Genomic DNA, 23,957 nt, shown 5'->3' with positions numbered 1-23,957 from the left:
CGATTACTTGTGTTGATTGCCCAATTTAAGTACTGGCTATGCCGACTAACAAGCGACTATAATACACGCCCCATACTTAAAGTATCTGTAGAGATTATTACAGATAAAGCTAGTTTGATAATAAAAGTTCAATAAATAAAAAATAATAAGTTGTTCGGGGTTGGGATTAATTATAAAAATATTTAAAAGGATAATTATTTAAGTATTTAAAGAGCATTGGACTAAACTAGTGGAGTGAGATGGGATTGGGATATGAGTTGCACCCGGTACGACGTCTGAATGCGAACTAACTTAAGTGAATATAATAAAATATAATGAAAATGAATACAGTAGCAAATCATATTGCTGCATGGTGTGATTTTCATTGCAAACGTAGCAGTACGTTTGTAATCCGTACATATGTACACAAACACAACACAAAGGGATTCAAGGTCACAACATTCATGAATTTTAATATTATTATTACCGGAATTTTATAAGTAAATAATTAAATGGAGCAGGTTAAAAGCCGTCGAGTGCCTTCCCACGAGTCGTGACTTCGTAATTATGTAGCGAGATTTTAAAATCGCGCTTTAACTGACCTACATCCGTTTAATACCATTATTGTCTGGGTACCGCTATCGAGCATTGTTTTGTTCGTATCCTCTATTTGTAAAGAACTAAATTCAACAGTAACAGAGCCGTTTGTGAATTCAACAATGGTGCTGGGAAACACTAAACTAGACAAAAATTTAGCAGTTTGTAAATTTGATTGATTCCATTACCAACAAATGATGCATAGTGGCCGCATAATAGGTTAATACGTTATTTTAATGCTAATTATGACTGCTTGTTATGTATTTTAAATTTTACTAACATAATGTAAGTAAGTAATGGGTCATGGAAAAAATCATAAAAAGTAAATTAAATAAATCAGTGGCGCTAAAACATCTTTAGTTCTTTTCCTCAGATGTCTGAATCTGTTTTATGATCAGTTTTTAAATTTAATAGGCAAGTAGGTGATCAGCCTCCAGTGCCTGACACACGACGACTAACACATGTCGGTCTCCTCACGAGGTTTTCATTCACCGTTCGAGCAAAGTTAAATGCGCACATAGAAAGAAACTCCATTGGTGCGCAGCCAGTTATTTACACTAAAATCCTTTTCGCTTACTTTCTCTGTCTCATAGACATAAAGATCACCTAACAAAAAAATATAATCAAGTTCTAATAAGTTTAATTTAATTGTAACTAAGTAGTTGTAAAACTGTGGCAATAACGCATGTTCTCTTCTCTTCTTTTCGATACATATTTCAAATATATGTTCCAATTGTGTATCAAAAGCCTGTTAATAAATACATTTGAAAATAACAATCGTGGGATTGTTTCACAATTCCGTTTACGGATTCCGTGGAATCTTCTCGTTTAATTGAAACATATGGGCTTAAACCTTTAATCCGTTTCCCTGCGTCATCCCTGGTTTGTACGTGTATTATTATTTTTGTTATGTTTGTATCTTGAGTTGATGTGAAATGCGGTAAGCATAATAAATGTGCGTTTGTGACATGAAATTATGGTTTCTTTAAGACTTAAAGAAAATTGGTGGAAGAATAAAAGTCATAGATATATGTAGATATCTCGATATAAAAACTTTAATTATTAATTTGTTATAATTTTCTTCAATTAAGCTTTCATTGAATTGCGGATATCATATATTTCTATCACTGCACATTGCGCAAATTGCCCCCCAAACTCAGGAAGTACATATTTTGCTATGGGCGTGACCTGTTACAGCAGAATGTAAAATTATATATCTCAATTCTATAGTCTCAATTTCAGTCTAATTGTTAAGGAGATAAAGAAACGCATGTAATCTAAAAGTTATTTTAATTAATATAATAAAACCTTATACAATAATTAACTATATTGTAATTGTTAAGGAAACTATCGAGGGCAAATTTGGGAACCCATTTATAGTTTGCTTTTTCAGTTTCCTTAACAGTCAATACCACTTGAAACGGCGAAACTTGTTCGATTGAAATACGTGTCTTGCGTATAAATTCACAATAACACCTACACGACTATCATGTAATAACCGAATGTATTTCTTAGGTTCATTTTTGGATTTTTCGATTATTACCTATATATAGAGTTTCTGTTTATACATTTATTCTCCCTCCCATCTGCCTCTCTTTCGTTTCCCGTTACGTGGGTATCAATCTGTTACTATTGTTCCATTTTTACTTCTTCCCTCTCATCCTGTGTCTCTTAAGTTGCCTATAAAGAATAAAAACTGGTTATATAGAAGTTTACGTAGTAAGTAAAATCTATTTACTTGCGCAACAAGAAAAATATCAATGAAATGTGTCTGCACTAGAACGTTACAAATATTGAGTGAAATTCTGTTAGCAACAAAGTTAATTTCTTCTGAACGATATATTGGCAAGCGAGTCTGAGCTTATATTGTTCTAATAATAACTTTGTAATCATATTAGGGTGCTCATACTTCCTCTCTCTCTCTTAGTAATAAGTTTCAATTTATTACGGTACCTAATAGAAAGTAAATGTTGTTACTATGTTGACATTTCTATGCATTTAATCGATTCGTGATTATTTTTGTTAAGTTTTTTTTTGTTTAGTTGTTTAATATTTGTATGATCTCTTGATCTGTCATGTTTACCTATAAGTGCTTAGTATAATAAAATTTGTATTTTGTGATTCTTTTCCAATGTGTGTTACGCTCTGTATAATAGTGAATATTATTACTAAGGAGGATTTAATATTACCTGATTTAATTAATTAATTGTCGCTCGTATATATATTTACGGCTGTTATGTGACACATAATGTATAGAGCTCTTATATTGGAGTTAATAAAAGTATTTCTTTCCCCGAAATGCATCGTACATAAGCCTTTTTAACAGCTTTAGCAAATATTAATGACTATGAAAAAACACAGTTTTTGTTCTCAGAAATGTCATAGCTATCTATAATTGGAATATTTTTCAGTGATTTCTTGCTTCACTATCCTGTATAGACCTTGAATTTTCTAATTGCATTGCTACAAGTTCATAAGATCTGTTATCAATTTCATTTGGGTGAAAAGTGGAACTGGAACGTTTACGTCATCTATTGGGCGAGCTGAAGTGGTTGCGTCAGCAATTTTATCGTCATATAACGTATTTACATGATGGTATTAAATGCTTTGCGTTCGAGGGTTATCAACTGTATATTGTTTTATAGGGTGTAGGCCGGATTTTCTATTTCCCTGATTACTTATGACTATTTGCCTTCAATGACTTGTCTTTTGCGTCGCTTTTACGATATCTTTTGCACGGATTTTTAAACTATAGAATATATTTATTTTTGTTGTGATGCGTTTTTAACCTTGTATAGGTTTGTAGCTTGTAGCTTGTAGCTCATACACTTGCATTATACATACAAAAATATATTTTTATATTGCTAAATTTATTTTGTCTTGTTTGTAGATCTATTAAAAACATTGCTACAAATGGTATTAACAACAAATTTAACTGTTATCATCATATTATTCTATATAACATCGATAATCTCGCTTCTGTATGTATGTAAAGTTTAAACGCATTTTAATTATCCAAGTACCAAAAGCACATTAAATTGTAAATAAAAGTATTGTATTTTACTCGGTACAATACGAGAATTATACACAGCGAGTGGGCATTGTAAGACTTGAGCCCAGTCATACGTTCACAAAGTTTACGCATATGAACGCCATTTTGTATTCTGCTCGCAATTCGTTTATTAAATTTGTAACAGGGTGTAATATAAAATTGCCCTGGCCTTCATAGTATCCTGATTTCGTTCTAGTACTTGATGAATTATTTACAAAGGTTCTCTCGTTAACATAATTAAACTAGGGTGATTGTTTGCCTTTGAAATACGTGGCATTCGGGCATAATCGGTAACAGTAAGTAAATACAAAGTCTTTATTATTGGAATGTTTTTAATATCTTTCTAATAGAAATCGTCATTTTATACCTACGTTTATATTTTTTATTTAATTAAATTTTAATTAAGTAAAACCATATGTAAGCATATCATATATAAATGCTCTTGTATCAATAATTAAACAAAAGTTTATTTCCTTTTTATCGATTATTTTATATTGCAATAATATTTTGTTATAAATTTAACTTATCGTTAGTTGTAAGTCACCTGAACATTAATAAAAAGGCCTATTATGGGAATATCCCGTCGTCTTATCGTGTAATGGTTTTATTATAATGCCTATGGCGCTGCCAACAACTTTGCCGTGACCTACATACGGACTTCTTGCTGGTTCTATGACAAAGCCTGCGCGTTATGCATAGTAACTGGGTAACTTTGCCTGCATTCATGCAAAAAAACTATAATAAAAAATCGGATTTAAAAACTTTGCTTTTATATCCGAATGCTGCGTGCAAGTACTTCGTCGTGGTTGCCGGATGGGTCGATATAGATTGACTGATGCAGAGATATGTACATAATATGATTATGTTTAGAAGTTTATGTTAAATTTACCCAAACAATTCGCATTCATATCACATGTGTATGGTTTTGTCTTCAAAAGCAAACATGGTTTATATATATATATTTATTTGGTTTTTGGTATAAAACTTATAGGTTATTTTAAGTCGACGATTTTTTTATTTCATTTATCACTCGCTAAATATCTTACGTATAATTTTTTAACTTAATCCTGCTGTAATGATTGATTTCTCCATCGTATTACGGGACCCGTTTTTCCTTTTATTTTCCTCGTCATTAAAAGTTTATTGAACGATTTCTGTGCCATATGGCCTAAACAAATTCATTACTTTAAATAATTTAAAAATTTGCTTAATTTTTATCGCTCGCCAATCTCTAAGCTTAAAAAATACGCATTTACAGTCCTTTGATGATAAACATGTATGAAAAGTATAGATATATATGTGTTTAAAAAAATTAAAATCATATGTGAACCCTGAAACTCTAAATATGGATAAGGTATGCCTCATATGTAAGAGTGATAGAATCTCGATCCAAACAACTTCGCATGTACATGTTTGTACTTTGAATAGTGATCCATATATATCCGGATCATAGGATCTTTGTGGGGACGGAACTGCCTGTATAAATTGAATAATGGCTGCCCACCTCAACTAAGTGGATCCATTGCCGAGAGATATTAAAGTTAAAATCCCCTAGCGTGGCTAAAGTGAAAATTTTATTACCATATTCAGAGTGCGACACATTATTTGGGACGGTCTTTATTTCCGGTGAGTAGTTATGTAAATGCTAATAACATTTTAAACTATGAGCTGTTCTTACTCCTTCAATATGTGATCATTCTTAAAAGCTGTATCGGCCAAGCTACGTACGGTATTAGTCTTTCCATCAAATTGTGTTTTACGGTTCATTACTTTTTGGTTAAGACTTTTTGTATTGAATAAAACAGAGCGCGACTATCAAGCTATGTAGAGGTTATCTTAGGAAAAAATAAGTATAATACAAAGTAAGGTCAGGTAAGGTCGGATTTTTTTTAGAAAAAGTATTTATTTCTTTCTTTCGTTCTCCAGCTAGCTTAAATTATATATAAAAACAAATATACTAGAGATATACCTAAACTTGGGATACATAATATGTACAAATGGTCAAACATTTGCGAAACATAAGCAACTTAAAGGATGCGATGAATAAAATCAATAAAAATAGATTAATTTAACTTGTATAGGTACCTAATTCGGGTGTGTTATGTGATTATGTGAATGTACCTACTTACTTGAGGTGTGTGTACGGGAGCTGTGATCGTATTCTTGGAAGCATTGGAATAATGCTAATTTTCATATCCTCTGATTATTACCGTCCATTAAATATGATATCTTTTTCTTTAATAATTGGTATGTTTACTTTTCTTCTAATATTAATATAAGTAAATAAACCTCCCACAACTTAAAAAAATGAAATTGACTTATCGATAATCGGTTTTCGATCATAAGCCGCCGAATACTTATTGACTAGTACCTAATTATGACTTAGGCATAATCTTGTTAAAGCATTTGAGGTGCGATATACGATAAATAATATGACCTAGATCATCTAGATTTAAGTGTTAAAGACCCGTAAGTCTCAACAGTGGTTATATATTTCTGAGTCTTCAATCAAGTTTACATTATATACTTGAACAATTCTTGTACTGACCTGTCCGAATAATACGTTATACATTTATTAGGCCTTTTTATATCTTGTAGTAATAACTGGTAGTAATTGCTACGGATCGTAGGAATAAAACTGGCGAATTTGATTGCCATTCTTTGTAACTTTTCCGACTGATATATTATTATTATACTCATAAATTTTAAGCCTATTTACGCTCCAAATAATTGGCTGTAACCAGTGGCGTTACAAACTTTTATGTCTAGGCCTCAGATTTATGAATCTTTTTTGTGATACTCTTTTTCTAATAGACAAGTAGGTGATCATACTTATTGTAACTCAGAATCAATTCAATTCGCACATAGAGATAAAGCCAATCGGTGTACGGGGAGCTATGGTCAGATGAGAGACAGACGATAAAACCACATGGCTCTATAGAAGTACGTAAGTATGTTAGGAAAAATCCATTAATAAATCAACAATTTGAAAGCAGATAAAAATATATTTGTAAATCATTGTTATTGATTTTGGTTTATTCTGATAAAAATGTATTGTATTGTTACTAACTACTAGAGTTTTAAGTGCTATTCAGATGAAGGCCTAAAAAGAGTATAGCACGATGTAGCGTAGAGTGAACAATACGGTTTTTTACTTTTATTGTTTAACCGCTTGTTTTTATTCACTTATTTTGAGATCTATTAACGGAATACATTTTTTAATGAACTACAAAAAAATATTAATGAATCAAGCTTGACAGCTTAATAATAATAATTAGGCTTCATTTATTCCTTGAAACATTCATACAGCTTTACAAAATATACTTACACTTAAATTTGTATATGAAATCAATATACACTTATGAACGTCAAAAAAATGCTTCTAATTTTACATTTACAGCCAGTTCTCAAATCAAGGACGTAGAACGGAAAAGAAGAACTGGCAATAAACTTTCCGTCACTCTTTTTAATCGCCAAGTTTTTTGTTTTACAATGTTTGTCAGGAACTGCAACCATTACACCATGTTCCACATGATATCTTCATATTTTTTTTTATTCCAACAACCTTTATATACCTATTTCAATTGGCTTCATCTCTCTCTATCTTTTCTCCCAATCTTCTTAAAGCTTATGAGCATATACTTCATTGATAACTAAGGTTCTGAATGTGTGCTGTGTAACGTGTACGGTATAAAAATATAATATTTCAAGGTTAGTTTTCGGAAATCTAACCTAGGACCACAAGATAAATTCTTTAATTAAATTTAATCCAGAATTACCACTTATGTATGTAGGTACGCAATCCGTAAGACAATAAATAGAGAAGATTTCCTTATCTTTAACGTCCTCTGTATGTTACGATAAATTAAACGTCATAAGTGTCATATTCAAATGACATTTGGAATGACGCTTGGAAACGATATCAATATATAGTGTTTTTGTAATATCGTTTTATGTTTATTACCCGCTAATTAAATTTAATAAGATTCTTCAACTGGCCAATTTTTCCTTAAACAATAAAATCCTCGCGAAATGTATACCGATGCTTTCTCTTGTCCAATATAAAAACAAATTACAAAATATGAAATTAAGAAACATATAATATAGGATTTGGATTTTGATCATTGGATTAGTTAATCAATAATTTCATTCAATTGCGGAATATTACAATAATGTAGAATGTCTATGAATTCGGCGTCAATTAAGAATTTTAATTTAATAATACTGTATGGTTTAAAAGAACACAGAGTAGTGTTTGGTCAAGTGTCGTCTGCGTGCGACTCTCATCATAGGTTCGATCCCCAGCTGTGTACCAATATACTTTCTTTTTGTGTGCGCATTTTACATTCGCTTGATCGGTTAAGGAAAATATAGTTAGGAATCTTGCCTTAGACCCAAAAAGACGGCGTGTATCAGTCAAAGATTGATCACTTACTTGCCTATTAGATTGATCATAAAACATCTGTCAGATGCCCAGATGTAAAAAGTTTTCTTTTTAATTTGGTTTAAAATATAATTATCTTTTCCAGGCGCAAAGCGATGACGATGACGTTGGGCCAGATGATGTCAACGTCGCCGTCGAGGGCGGCTACATGGACGAATTCTTCAGTGAGGTATGTTAATTGCCGCTTTTGAAATCCAAAATTACACCAAATTCCATCTCGAGTTGAATTATTTCTATTCATACGGATTAATTGAAAGACCTTAGTATTATGAAAATACGGGAACTTTTAATGTGACTTTTCAAGCTAAATAAATGTTGAATTTAGTAATTATACTTTTCATAACTTTATTTAAAAAGAGTTTATGAAAAAAGTCAAAATAACTTTATTTATATAGGTAAACAAGTACACTTATGAACGTCAGAATAGAAGTTAAATTAATTCTTAATTTATATTTATCACTAGGTAGTACGCAAGTTAAGGGTATAGAGTGGGCAAGAAGAATTGGCAAGAAAGTTCCTGCCACTCTTATAAATCGCTAAGTCTTGTGTAAAATAGGTAATGTGTGTATGCACTAGAAAAAGACTTGTTTAAAGTATTGTGAAAAAAATTATAATTAGCTAAATCTTACTTCCGTACGTCAAAAATGGATTTTGACATTCGGAAATTATAGTTTTACTTTTTCTGTTTTACAGTTTCAGTACAACAACAATAACTAATAATTAATTTATTTTATGTATTAATTCTCCGTAACCACATAATATACATATATGTATTTTATTTTATACATATAAATAACAAAAACTAAAGTAGGTTCGATAAGTTATTAGGCAACGGGCGGCCTTATCGCTAACAAGCGATTTTATTCAGGCAACCCTAATCTGGAACAATAAAAATAATGTTAAAATGAGGTCAAATATCAAATACAAATTATGCTTTACTTTGATCTCTAATTTATGGAACCATTTCCGTGTTCCTATATATCGCTCCTAAAATTAAATAATATTTCAGTATACGAAGTTAATTCAAGTTAAATGGTCTTTAAACGTTCCAAATAGCAATCTCAATCTCATCAGGCTCTCAGTGTGTTTGACTGCGGGTTGTTCGAACGGCAATATTGAAGATTACCTGCACTCGAGGGCTTCGTACCAAAATCCTTTGTAAATGAGAATCTTGATCGCGGATACTGGTCGTTTAGAAATGGTTTTTACCAGTATAATGATTATTATTATTTATTTTCTCTCATATAACATTTACAACAATATATGAGATTACAGTTGAGTAAGGTATTGGGAGACTGGTTTCCAAACTAGGTAAGAACCTGTGATATGGATAACCAGGCTTCCATTCCACAGCAAAGTCATATTGAGTGGTGATAATTACATACATAAAGGGTAGGCAAACAAATTTAACGTTTTAAATAAGGAAAAAAAAACAAAACAAAGCAGTCAACTTGTTAGAAGTTAGTAGTAATAAAGTTGTGTGTATGTGTGTGTGTGTGTGATAGTGAGTGAGGGTATGTACGCGTGGGTGAGTGAGTGAGAAGGGTGTGTGTGGGTATGTGTCAGGCCTGAGAACATATATGAAAATTATTTTATTACAGTATTGTAGCATATTTTCCGTTTGGTCAAAGTTCAAAGTAAGTAAAAATTTATGAACTATGTTTTTGCTTTACACATTTTTTTGTTTTCACATATATATTCAGAGTTTTGTTATACAAGTAACAGCCCAGAAAAGAGAACGATCGTTGAGAAAAATAAATTATTTGAGCTATATATTCCTATATTATTTTTGATGATGTTGATTATGACACTCGCAACACACATTTTCTCTTGATCTTTTGCAAACAACCACCCGTAACAAAGCTTATTAAAATTTGCTTCACCTTAACGGGGTAACAATGTGTAAAACGGTTACAGTTATGTGTCTGCAGTCGCACAATCTACGGACTTTCTCTCTCGTCTCCTGTTTTTTTCGCAACATTTTGTGAGGAACTCTCGCGAGTATAATTTCCGCCATTAAACGCAGAGCGTGCTCGGAATAAATTCGTATTTTTTAATTATCCTCTTTCTTGTGAATTGTTTCACTTTTATAGGATTATTAGAAGAGAATCATATTTCATGTTGTCGTTCATTCTTCTTGAATTCTACAATTCGTTGCTAAAATGTCGGCTCTTGATTTAGCGTAGCGTATTTATTTGTGCTAAATCTGTAGACAATATATACATATATAAATTTTTCATTTACTAAAACAAATATTACTTGGAATATTTACGTCTATTGTTTAACACTATTTATATATTACTAGCAGACTCGGCCAAGCGTCGCTGTGGCTAAGGTTTTTGTTATATTACATAGTAGTAAATTAATCAAGGGAAACCGTAGGAGAACTTATGTGAAACGTTGGTACCACGACACGGACCTAAACTAAACTACCTTTAACTCAGCGCCATCTGTTAGAATTGTATCAAATAATAAACAAATGTTAATGTTATCGTAATTTTAGTAAGGATGCCTATTTTTTTTGAAAATGAAATATAGCCTATGTCACTCAGGAATGATGTAGCTTTCCAACAGTGAAAGAATTTTTCAAATCTGCCAAGTAGTTTCGGAGCCTATTCAATTCATACAAACAAACAAAAAATCAAACCTTTCCTCTTTATAATATTAGTATAGACAACAAATGAATTGAACAAAGAACTTAACCCTGATTATTAAATGTGTCAAAAAAAAATCAAAAAAAGTTAATAAATAAGAAACATTTCAAAACTAAATTATTAAATACTCAACAAAGGTTCGTGGAAATAAAAAATATTATATATAACTGCAACGTATAAAAATGTCCTCTATTTTGGAGCTTTTAATATTTGATTTGAGGATCTATTGGAACGAATGAAGCTTCAATAGTCTGCCTTTTGTTTTTAAATTAAATAAACTAATAAAAAGATAAATAATATATGATACATACCACACAAATGAGAAACGCCTTTGCTAGGATCATAACCGATCATAATAACTAACTGTAGCATTTTATAGGTTGTGTCGTAAAAATCCACAAATTATTACTCATATTATCAATAAAAATAAAGATAAATCAGAACACGAAAATATATCCTTGATCGTGAACAATGCCGATTTTATCGCGGTCAAACATCATGATAGCGTTGAAGACTCGGCACGTGTATGGTTTTAGTTGTTATTTAATTAAGAGATCGATACTCATAGTCTGAATTAAGATGAAATAATAGAGTTCGAAGAACAGTGCGAACTACATTGTTCTTCGAACGCTTGTCAAAATTCGACACGTTTTTGAAGTTAGTTTGTAGTTAAGAAGTTACGTTTTTTTATAATAAAATAAATCACGGAAGTTTAAAATCAGCGGGGTTTGTATTCTAAATAAAATAAATGAATTATGTTTATTATGTAACATAAGATAGGCAGATTTCACTTATTCACCGTCATTAAATAATTTATTAGAAGGCAGAGAAAAATATCCTCTGGGACTTTATTAAAGAAGAGTATCCCTATTTCCAAAAAAGAATTACTAACTTTAGATAGTCTAGTACGGGGAAATTGCAGCCTGCTTTTGTTTTGAGTATTAACATTGTGCGTATGTTCTATTCTAGTAAACTTATCACTTTTTTTATATACATAATATTTTCATAAATATATTGCGAGGGATTGGTAGGTACATATTAATTTCCTTGAATTTATCGCTCAGAGATTCCCTACATTTTGAATTATAGATTGCACTTAGCATCCTATGTAAGCTACTTAGAATCCTACGTCAACCGTCAGTCTCAGCTGAGCACCAACAGATTTGTTTGTATGCACTACTTCGTTTTGACAAAATAATGGGATTCAACTAAGATCATATAATGTTTCAGGCACTAAACTGATTACCCACTAGCCTAATGATTGCAAAATACATTAACGGGGCTACAGGACTGCATACAGTCAAATTGACTGCCTTTAATGTTTTTTATTAGTCTGTGTATCTATACAAATGCTTTAAAACTAACTGCTGAACTAACTGTCACGTCAATATTTGTAAATTTCCTTCTTGCCTTATCTTATCTACGTTACGGCAAAGCTTATCTTAGATAACAAAGTGTTTGTTTTACTTTCACTTTTCACAGTGTAGACAAATTTATACGTTTTTTTTACTGATAATTTGTAGAAAGAATTCTTTGGATTGAAATACTTAGGTATTAACGACCAATCCATTATTGACCACCTGAGATAGTCATCTTAATCCAAATATTGATAAAAGCCTAAGAACTCGACGGATTGTAATAGCCATCTGTCAATACAAGCTATCCATGGTAGGTCGGATCGGTGTACGTAGAACTTTGTATGAAAATGACAGTTCAACTATGACAATATCCTATCTTAAGTTTTAACTTACACTAGTTTTTAAAATAATTAAAAAGCAATTTGATATGTTTTAAACATACACTTGTATATTTTAATATTATTTGTACGGTTTTATTGACTTTATTTGGTTTATATTGACTATCAAATATGAGTGTAAAGAGCGAAGAGATTGCATTCTATCCGTCTCCAAAAATGGATTGTCTTCGTAGGGTTTGGTTATTGGGATGCAGATAGGAGGTCGATCGACTGTCACGGTCTGATCTCAGATGGTTTTCAATCTAAGATTACGAATTAACTATTGGGTTCGGGCGTAAATCGCAAACACTATTATCTATCTATATATCGTACCATTGGACTGGTGTTTTGATTAGAAGATCTAAGTGTCGGTTAAGACGCGTAAAGAGTTTGAAAATAACATCCTTTACTCCTTTTCGGGGATATTCTAAACCAAAGAGAGGGTCGAGGTAATGCGGAGAGGAAATTGAATCTCCTGTGCCATGTAGCCAGTTTGAGGAGCCAAATGCTATTTGGCAAAGAAAATATCGTTATAGAGTGAAAAGTGATCTTTGATTTTAAATATTATTAATTTATACAAATGATTTCGATCCCGTATTGAGTACAGTCAAAACCGTTTACGACGACATCGTTTAGAACATACCGGTTATATTGACCAAAATCATAGGTCCCGGCTAAATTCTATTGTATTAGGTACTAAATACCAACGTCACACGATGTTACGATTATCTGTTTTTACCGATACGACTATCAGACTACAGATGAATAGTTCCTTCGATGTGGTTATAACAGATTTTGACTGTACCGGTACCGATCCCCACAATAAAAACAAAAGCGTTGTTTGGAATTTTATCATCTATTTTATAAATGCATTAACATTTCATACCAGTAAATCCATTATTATTTGACTGTGAGTTCAATCTGTTTGCTATTCATCATGGTACCGCAATTCATTTGCATGTTATGTGTGCCAGAATACGACTTACATAACTGTACATAATACTCTCCACATAAATATGTCTGGAAAGTTAGACTTATGTAATGTTTTAAACTTATGTGATTTTAACTTTATTCTTGACTATTAACCTATATTATGAATGAACTACGTTTTTCACTGCGTTAGTTAATGCTTGATTGAAGTAAAATAGTTTTTTGTTAGCCTTTTCATGCATTGCACTCTAATTACTAATTCTAATAACTTAAAATTATAAGTACTTGTAATAAACTACACCTATACATTAGTTAGAAACCTATGATATTCTTTAGGGCATTCTATTACATGTGTGAGCATGGGCACCTACCTACTTTATTACAATAATTTATAAATAAAACATGTGACTTGATTAATAAACTGTTTAATTTTAACTTAAACATAAACCATTTTTATTTAAAACCATAAAATTACATATTTTCTAGTCGTTTCTTTTTGCATTGCACCTCAATTTGATGCAACTCTTCTTGCTGCTCCATATATTTACTGTGCCTTTCTATCATCTGCTGCATTGCTTTTTGGTGAGCCTCCTCTTTATGTAGCATGGATTTTTTGTGGGCCTCTTCTTTGTGCAGCAAATGTATTCGATGCTCCTCCTTGGCATAGTTGGATAAATCATGCTCTCTTAATTGTTTTTGTTTTAAAAACTCAATTTTTTTCTCCGTATGGATCATTATCTGTTTTCTAGTTTCCAAAAGGTTAAAAGCACTTTTCCTTTTGTTGTAGGACACAGCTGAAAACAAGAATAAATATAAGTATGTGCCTAGACCTTCATTAAGGGTATATTAAATTAATAATGTCTGCTTACATAACTCTTTAGAGACTGGTTTTTGCAGCAAAGCCTTTGGTGTTGAGGAGTCAAATACATTTGGGACTTCTGGAACAAATATAAAAACATTGTGACACACTACATTTGGTAATAACTTTAAAATTTATGCTATAAAAGAATTAGTATTTTACAAACCTGCATTGTTGGGAATCTTCTCCTTACTAATTTCCTCGCAGTCTCTGTCTTTCATCAATGGCATACTTTGAGGAGTGCCTGAAATAATATATAATAGTTAAGTATATAAAAATTGTTTAAAAAAATTAAATAATTGGCTATGTAGCCATCTTAATAACTGTAAACTTTCATGGATCTACATTCTCAGCTTGCATAGATTCTATATTTTTATCAGCAGAGTCTCGACTATTTTCTACTTCTATTTTACTTATAACTGTAAAATAAAAACCATTATTAGATATAGTTAACCTAAACAATTTCAATCTAGATAGGTAAATACCCAATGCATCACTGTCATACACCGCAGGAAGACCTGATATTGACTCTTCCATTATACTATTTAACCACTCTGTAGTGTCTGATGGTTTAGGAGGAGTTGGTCCACCTCCAGTTAGGCGTCTTCCGTACTTCTCTGCTGTCAATTCCTAAAAATATATTATTTTAATAAAATATAAGTATACTTTTATATCATTTGAAATAATAACATACAAGATGAAGTTGTGAAATCAGGACAAAACACAACAGACCTTTCGTGCAGTTTTTATCATGTTTTTATATTTCTGCTGTAACTGCTTAACACTTTGGTGTCTAGATCCATCAGAGTTGAAAACGTCACACAGAGATTTCCAAGCTGCATCTTTTTGTAGATTGCTGCAGTGATCCGTTTTTTTGCAGGTTATGACTGGGTACTCCTTGAGAAGCATCATCAACTTTACAGTTTCTTCTTTGGCGATGTTAGCAGTATGGTCCCTTTAAAACATAAATGTATTACTTTCTATGATGAAACAAAAGATAACCCTCAATAAATAACACAAAAATATGTTTGTACTTACTTGTTTCCCCGTTGGCTGCTTGCTAACATCGTTATTTATATATTTTAGTATCGTTATAAGTGTAAGCGGGTAAGCCGTATTCAAACACAGAAAATCAACTTTAATTATATTTAGATTAATTTGACACTTCAAACTTTTCAAGCACAAACAACGAATGAAGATGTCAAAAATGGATTTCATTCATTCAGTTTGTCCAGTGTTGTCATACAAAATAAATATTCTCCACAAAAAAAAACATTTTTTTGGAGATGTCATTGTTCATTGCACTGGTAACAAATTGACCAATTGTTAAGTTTGACTATAGTTAAAATAGACATTGAAAAACGCATTTACGATTTTACTACTGGTTAGTGATTTAACTACAGTTAAAGTAACAAATGGCCATACCACTCTTAACTACGGATCAAAAAACTGGCCCTAAGGGTGATATTCTGAGTGCAGGATTAGTCGTTAGTATAACTTAAAAATATATATATATATATACGGGATCTTGACGAATAGAAAGAATAATTTTTTTTATATAAAACTACTTACGTATCTCGCATTTCCCTAATCATATGGGATTGCGGCCTTTTGCTGAGCACGCCTGCCTAGATGGTCTCCTTAATGAACGATTAAAGAGCTCAAATCTTAGAATTTTAGTATAATTTCGTTATTAGGTGTAAAAAATTGACTAGCAAAAATACAAAGGAATTTGGCTGTGAATGTACAATATACTAATGTAAGTTATATTAAGACCGCGTCCTCTAAAATTATGGAATATATAATAATGTAATACTTTTAAACTCATATTAGCCTAATTTTTGGAAAGTCGACCGCAAAGACGTAACATACGCTGTTGGCGACAGGACGGCGACGGCCGCCCATCGAGACGAACGACCTGTGACGTCATCTACTTATTGACCCTCGAGCCTTTTTCATTTGTTCTGAATGTATGCATATCAGTATTCAATAGTCTTAATAACGTAGGATTAGTATAGGATAATCTACATAGAGCCATTTCTAGGGAAGACAGAGGAAATAATCCAGATAACAATAAAATATAAGCTAGTAATAATATACAATAAATAAAAGTAGCTTATATCCTTTTCAGATCTTATTCGCTTATTTTAGATAAAGAGAAACTTATTTCCTGTAGGATTATTGTGTTTCCGTCAAGTCTTTAAACCCCTGGCATTTTGAATAAAATAAAACGTGTTGGCTGGGAAATATTTCAGTCTCGACGTTACATCCTGTGCTTCTTTTTTTATTTCCCGACCTATTTGGTAAACGTATATGAGATGTTTGTGAAGAATTGCTTACTTATAAAAATTGGCACCCTTACTAAGTTGGTAAATGCTTTAATTTAATGAGCAAATATTCTGGGAAAAGGGCCTGCTAATATAGTTGGCGCTCTCTCAAAATCATTTTACTTATTAATAAATTGTCTATCGGAGCGAAACCTTTGGGCTAGGTATTTTTGTGAGAAAGGTTCGTTTAAATGATTCTGATTGGAAGAGATAGCTTATTTGTGACCTGGCCATTTATTTCTTTAACATAAACTATGTATTATTATTTATTTTAATTTTGCTCTCTTGTATGTAATGTAATAAGAGCACACACGGGGGTCTTCTTCATCCAATGTGGACCGTAGCAATCTGTGCTATAGGTGCGGAAAAGCGGAACACAAATCTGCCAGAGATGATGAAGCACCACATTGTAAGTGCGAGCGCGAACATGCCGGCCAATCACGCGTTGGGTGCGAGAAATTGTAACTCTACTATATAGACTTCTAAGGCGATGCCAATGTATTGGAAGACGGTTGGTGTAGCAGCTAGTCATTGGATCTCTTTGTAGAATGCTTACGCGACCCCAAGTTACCACAAGAGTGCTGTGCTTGGTGGAAGGGGTTTAGTGAGTAGGGCTTTTAGACACGCTCTGTGAAGAACTGCTCCTCAATAAAAAAAATAAAACAAAAATGTCTTATTTGATTTTTGTAATTCCTCCGTAACCGTGAACTTGTACAATTACAAATTAAACATTTGATAATAAAGCGGCCATATTTTATGAGAGATAACTAAGTATTCGTTATCTTTCTGGTTCAATAAATTAGGTCGCTGTGTACGAAAATTGCCGTCGGAAAATGTATATGAATTTTTACTATTTAATATATATAACAAGAATTACTCAAAAAGAAAAGTTTTAACAAATTAAATATTTAAAAATATCGCGTGTTGCTAAAAAAATCATAGCCATGCTATATTAAATTAATAATTCGTAGGGAAAATATTATGCATGACATAGTGCATGTTAATATTTTTTGTTGAATAATATTACTAGTTTATCGATGCGTCTTTCTGGTACAGTTTTAGTACGATCTCTGAATTTTTCTTCATATTAACAATAAATTATTAAGACATGTAAAATTAACAGTCAAATTGTAGTTGCTCTGTATGATATTGCCTCTAATAAGGCTTATTCTCGTAATATATAAGTATCATATCTACATTTGCCAGTGTTAAAACCTTCTGATAGTGTTGCTAAGTTGTGACGTTAAAGGTCTTTGTTATTTTCCCACGCAAATACAGTTCGAGTAATAAATGTCTATGATAAATTAGTTTTAAGGTCAACTAGTGTATTATTGCCATTAATTACAATATTCACGAAACTTCTTAATATTAGCATCGGTACTTCTAAGAGCGTTTTTGACTTCAACAGTCTTCCCTTTAATAAAGACTGTATTATTGTTATCGGACACTTTCTTACGTAAATCTTATTATTAATCGTAGGCTTAAGTTAGACTGGACAGTGATGTGCCACGACGTCTTAGTAAAGACACATGTATAAAACAAATTAAATATCATATAACTCCGTAAACGTAGCGTTATGTCAGACGTGTAATCGTGTGGTATAAAAATTTAATATCTTTATTATTATTAAAACTAATAATTGACATTTAAAATGCATCGGTGCGGGTGAGGTTTCCACGATGTGTGTTAGAAAATATGGAGAAATTTTGTTCTGCACATTAACTTTATCTATACAAATCGGTTAAATGCACTCTTTTAACTAAAGTATTCTATCTTTTTTTCTGTCTGTGTAAGCGATGTGGTGAACAGGGACAGATGAGAATAAAAGTGCTAGTCGCTACGTTTGATTATAACATTTAGTTATTAAATAAAATATGCATCATTAATTTTTATCTGGAGATAAATGTTAGTCTATATATTAGTGAATTCCGTGAAGGCTGAGTCACGCGGAATGACATCATTGGCGTAATTCAATTAGCCTATCGCACTCGAAGAATATATTTAACCGTATTGAAGGGTGACCTTCTGACAAGACATCTTTCATATTTATGTATGACTGTAAAGAAGTATCCAAAGTCATTCAAGTTTGAAAGCTGGACAATACGGCTGTGGGTTGCAGCATGTAGCACGACTGTATAAAAAAATAGCCGATAACTAACGGACTTATTTATCAATTCAAATGGTTATGCTTTCAAGGGGAAGGTGATTTGATTTGTAAAGACACAGTTTTATAATAAGTAAGTGTTTTAAGTTTTTGAATCAATTGAGTCAAAATATAGACTTTTAAATATGCAGTTTGTAAGACATAAAACTTTTTGACATCGTAATTTAATTATAATCCAGTAGCCGGCTTGGCCGTGGCCTCAGATTTCTGCATAATTTATTAGAGACACTAATACTGATACCGTCTGTGCCTGACACGCATTATTAGGCCTGTACGAAACTGTACGAGCAGTCCAGTTATCTCATATTTATCCCTGACGCCTGTTTTCATTACGATTCAGGCCGAAATAATTCTAGAGGTCCGCATCACCTCTATTGATGGAAATCCTTCACAGACCAGCATTTCATTTTAAGAACTATCCCTAGTTGTCCAAAGAAATACGACCTGTCAACAGACAAACATGTACAAGTCTTAAAAATAGGGCACAATCCTCAAAAACCCTGGAAGGTCGGCAACTCATCCACTACATAAGTGTAACTAGCTACGTACGTAATTCGCTGTTTTGCTGATGATTTTTCTTTTTCTCTATTTTAAGTTCCAACTTGCTAACTTGTTCCAACTTTGTAATTTTATTGTTATCTTAGTTTGTTTATGTTTTTAATTTAGTATTTTTTTTACCCTAACTTATGTTTACATGTATTGTCATACATATTAGATATAGGATTGTATAAAATTATCAGTAGATTTAGTAATATGTATGATGTTGTAGACTTAATAAATAAATAAGAGTTACACCGTTCTTTTTTATCCTTAGAAAGTATTTTCTGACAGTCGAAAAATAAATTTGTTGGTTGTAAATTTTAATCTTGCTTACATCAATTGTAGCACACGCGATGAATGTCTCGTGAATAAGTCTTTTGGTGGTCTTGTGACGAATTGATTATAATTTAAAAGTTCTTTTTTACTTAATTATAATCTATTCGTACTATTGTTGTAAACGCCACCTAAAAAATAAGTGCCTACTATGTCTATTGTTTAAGTAGCATAATAAAGAATTCAAACTTTTTAGGCCTGGGCCTCATATTTCTGTATCTGTTTCATGATCATTTGTTAATCAAATAGGCAAGTAGCCTTCTACGTATTAGCCTCCTGTGCCTGACGCCGTCATCTATTAACTATTTGTATCTAAGGCTTGATTCCTAACGATGTTTTCCTTCACTGTTCGAACAGAATCTGCGCACATAGAAAGAAAGTCCATTCGTGCATAGCTGGGGTTCGAACCTACGACCTACAGGGATAGGCCAACATTGCTTTGATGTTATTGAACCTATATATAGTGTGCAATAAGAACTATTCAATATTTTGTGTATTGAATTGGTCTTACTGTACTAATAAAAATAAACCTTTTAAATTAAATGTTAGACGTATCTGAAATTGCGGTCTGTCGGCGTAACTCGAATTGGAACTTGTCCACTTGTAGTTAAAAATTCATGTCAGAAACTTCATTACTGTCAAATGAATTGTTTATCTATCTTTCATTAGACCCACAAATTGGATTTCTTGAACAAATATTATATGACTAATGATTTATTTAATAAGTAATTTGAACGTTAATTACGTCGCTCAGTTAATTGTTTTAGACGGGGTTCTGAAATAATTTAAACTAAATAGTAATATATCGCTAGAATACCTACTCACTTTCCCTGTTTCTCTACTGGGTTGGTAATTTGAGTTTCATGAACAGCACCAACAAGGCTGCCACCGTCGGTTCCTGAGAAGTGCTTTTGTATTTGTTTATAATTTTACAGACGGCGACTCTATGTCATATTTGCTCGACTAGCAGAGAAAGAGTTCATTGCCAGTTCTCTCCCGTTCTACGCCCTTGATTTGAAAACTGGCAGTAAATGTAAAATTGGAAGCATTTAATGTTCATATTTCTTTTTTTGACGTTCATAAGTGTACATTGTTTAACCTATATAAATAAATGATTTTTGACTTATAATTTAGAATTTAGTGTGAATTTGTGATTTGTTATATTTTTTGTTTTAATAGGTAAAACTGTGCCTTATGTTTATGTTTGAATGTGTATTCCGTTTTTGGCTTTCGTGTATAATATAATTATTTGAATATTGTTTAATGAGTAGCTCTAGGAATACTTTAATAAAATAAAAAAAACAATGATTCATAGTAATCTCATAAAATATACTTACCGAGTTCTAAAATGAATATGTATAGCAGATTCTGTACGAGTGTAAGTTTTATGTGCGATAGAATTTGAAACTACCATTTGTATGTTATGCCCATTGTTAAGAGACTTGAAGAGTTCTTTGGAGACGCTTTTACGCTCTTCAGATAATTACTGTCCCGGTTCTTTTTTTATTCTTCGAACGTTGAACCCCGTTCCTTGATATTATATGCAATTTAAGCGAATTAGGTAATGAAATGAGGTCGACATTCAGAAGGTCTTATGCAGATGTGTTGGAGAACATTTATATTCTCTGAATTACTAATTGCTGTGAAACCTGCGAGGGTCGATCGTCATTTTCTGTGGCATTGCATTGCACTACATTGCCTCCAATCTTGCTAATTGCCGGAACATTAAAGCTTTTTTGCAATGGCCCTGCGTTAATTATGGACACAAAAATACGATTTAATCCAGTGATGACGGAAGCAGGATGCAGGGGACGCATTATTAATAATGTTATCTTGTTTCTGAATTAGGATGTTAACATATTTTAATATTTTTTTAAAGTCAGATAGACAGACAGACCGACAGACGGACTACATCAAATAACAATAATCAAAGATAAAAAAATATATAATAATAATAACAATAAAAGTAATAATAATTTTTTTTTCTCATTCGGCTCGTAATGCGTGTGTGCTGTGGCTGTAATTGGCCCTGGCTCAGCATTATGCTTAGGAGCAGAATGTTCCACAGTGCTGGTCATTCTGTCAGAGACCACAGCAGCTAGTTTGTGCCTCGGTCGCAAAGTAGAGAAAGAAAAGGAACGTAACAAATACCAAATAGAAAATAATTATAATATTAAAAGTTACCAGTTTACGTTATGCAGTCTTAAAGGTGTATAGTAAATTAATAATTATGAGTGTTAATTTCTTGGTGTCGGTGAAACTTTCATTTCGAAATCATCATATCAATCATATCATTTTGAAAGGCACAAAGCCTGGTCTCCTTGCCCTTAAATGCCCCATGTCCAAGTGATTTATAAAAGAGTATTATTAATTATGTTTTTAACGAGACTTTGATTGCGTATACTACGTGTATGTGATACTTATTATGATGTTTGTCTCCAGGTGGAAGAGATACGGGAGATGATAGATAAGATTCAGGCTAACGTCGAGGAGGTAAAGAAAAAGCACAGTGCCATTCTATCGGCCCCCCAGTCAGATGAAAGTAAGTGTGAATTAATTTTATCGCCTCCGCAAAGGTTATAGAAATATCACGTAAAATAAGGCAGCTGGAAATGTTAAAGCTTTAAAGTCAACGTGCAAAAATAAACGATTGACGTTGAGCTAATAATACCTCGCCCTTTGCACCCACGAGTGGATAAATCGTGGGCGTGTCTGCTATCTGTAGCATTTCTTGTCTGTGGGCGTATTTTGGGTAGGAGTCGGATGAAAGCGTGGGCTTCTAAGCTGTTTTCACTTTAGTATGAGTAAAGTCTATTTACAGATCTATTTATAGAGGATTAGTACTGTCAAGCCAGGATAGCTGGCGATGCATGTGTGCCTGGTACCTGCGATTTGTGATTTACTTTCTACGGCATAGTTACGTAATTCATTTATTGTACGTACTTATTGAATCATATCTAACTAGTACAGCTTTACGTTCTGTTACCAATGAAAATGCATTTTTTTTAAAGTTAAGTAATGTAAAGTTTTAGCAAAAAATAAAAAATAAATCTTTTAAAAATGGCCACCTTTCGCTTTTATTTTTGTCACAGTACATATATAGTATATTCTGTTTTTGTCTACCTTTGCCTTAAGGCCAGCCTACTTATGTGATATGTCACAGATATTTTATGGAGAATCAATAAATAAAGATGTTTGTTATATTAAAGACGCGCTAATCAATTATGATTAATTTATTAAACGAGAATTCATTCCAAACTTCGATTAAATATGCAAAAGTCCTTTTAACAGTGCCCACAGCTTAGGTGACCTAATTTAACTTCGACAGGACTGCAACGAATGTTGTCACAGTATAATGTTCTGCCTAGGTACTGATTGTACGATTTGAACGTAAAATAGATGGATATGAACATATCAACTTCATCAATTAAATAAATATAAAATTCTTGGAAGTACTCACTATAATAATTAATATTGCAAGTGTTAAAAGCATTTTATAATAATGAACATTTTAAAAATTCTTAAGATGAACAGATCAGTGTTGCACTGGCTTCAGCATGTCAATCGATCATTTGATTCGGTCATACGGTCGTTTATATAACTAATATAATTTAATTGAGAAATATTACAATAATTTATAACGTCTATGAATTTGTTTTCCGCGTCAACCAAGGATTTATAATTTTTTTAATACTGTATGGTTTAAAAGAGCACAGAGTAGTGTTAGACTTGTTACTTCAGCTTGCAACTCCCATCCCTGAGGTCGCAGGTTCGATCCCCGGCCTCAAGAAGTTTTTCTATGTGCGCATTTCACATTCGCTCGAAGCATCGTGAAGAAACCGACAAGTCTTAAACCCAAGAAGTCGATAGCGTGTGTCAGGCACCCGAGGCTGATCACCTACTTGCCTATTATATTGTAAAATAATCAAGAAACAGATTCAGAAATCTGAGGCCTAGACCCAAAGAGGTTGTAGAGCCACAGATTTTTTAACAATCTAATATAAAGTTCGTTAGTTGTAAAAAAATTAAGATGTTATATTATTCATGACAAAAGCAAAGATCTCAAACGTGCAATATAGAAACAAAACCCGAAAAAATCTAGTTATTTTTGACGTTAAAACAAAAGTAGATTATATAGCAAGCTTAAATAAAAATGGCGAAGTTTTTACTTACATTTGAACTATGTCGACGATTACATTTCTCTTGGGAATCACTAACAGAACACATGAATAGACTGGAGCCGTACGGGCGTGTAGCGAAATGGATTTACACATTTTATTTGCCAAGTTTATTACAAGTCTTTCCTCAATTAAAAGTTGAAATTGAATTAAATAGATGAGGTT

The 23,957-nt window shown here is 32.3% G+C and overlaps 2 protein-coding genes across 6 annotated transcripts in view; one reads left to right on the top strand and one right to left on the bottom strand.

Annotated features, from left to right (window-relative positions):
* The window catches only part of LOC110999446 (syntaxin-1A), a 60,275-nt gene that overhangs the window by 14,748 nt on the left and 21,570 nt on the right, over nt 1-23,957 (top strand). For all 4 annotated transcript variants that reach the window (XM_022268503.2, XM_045629971.1, XM_022268504.2 and 1 more), the window contains exons 2-3: nt 8,158-8,241; nt 22,057-22,156. In XM_022268503.2, the coding sequence (XP_022124195.1) occupies nt 8,158-8,241; nt 22,057-22,156 (184 nt within the window). The remainder of the gene's footprint in view (nt 1-8,157; nt 8,242-22,056; nt 22,157-23,957) is intronic.
* Nucleotides 13,849-15,467, bottom strand: LOC123689544. 2 transcript variants are annotated; one of them, XM_045629973.1, is made up of 7 exons: nt 15,289-15,467; nt 14,983-15,205; nt 14,736-14,880; nt 14,417-14,494; nt 14,261-14,329; nt 14,013-14,185; nt 13,849-13,979 (listed from the first exon to the last, which is right to left on the bottom strand). In XM_045629973.1, exons 1-7 carry the CDS (start codon nt 15,315-15,317, stop codon nt 13,863-13,865), a joined length of 834 nt encoding a protein of 277 aa, XP_045485929.1. In that variant the 5' UTR covers nt 15,318-15,467; the 3' UTR covers nt 13,849-13,862. The 2 variants fall into 2 exon arrangements, with proteins under 2 accessions (XP_045485929.1, XP_045485928.1); XM_045629972.1 differs by having other exon boundaries at nt 13,849-14,185.

This window comes from Pieris rapae, chromosome 11, assembly GCF_905147795.1.
Source record: "Pieris rapae chromosome 11, ilPieRapa1.1, whole genome shotgun sequence".
In the NCBI taxonomy this organism is placed as follows: domain Eukaryota; kingdom Metazoa; phylum Arthropoda; class Insecta; order Lepidoptera; family Pieridae; genus Pieris; species Pieris rapae.
This window is presented reverse-complemented; position numbering and strand designations above follow the sequence as displayed.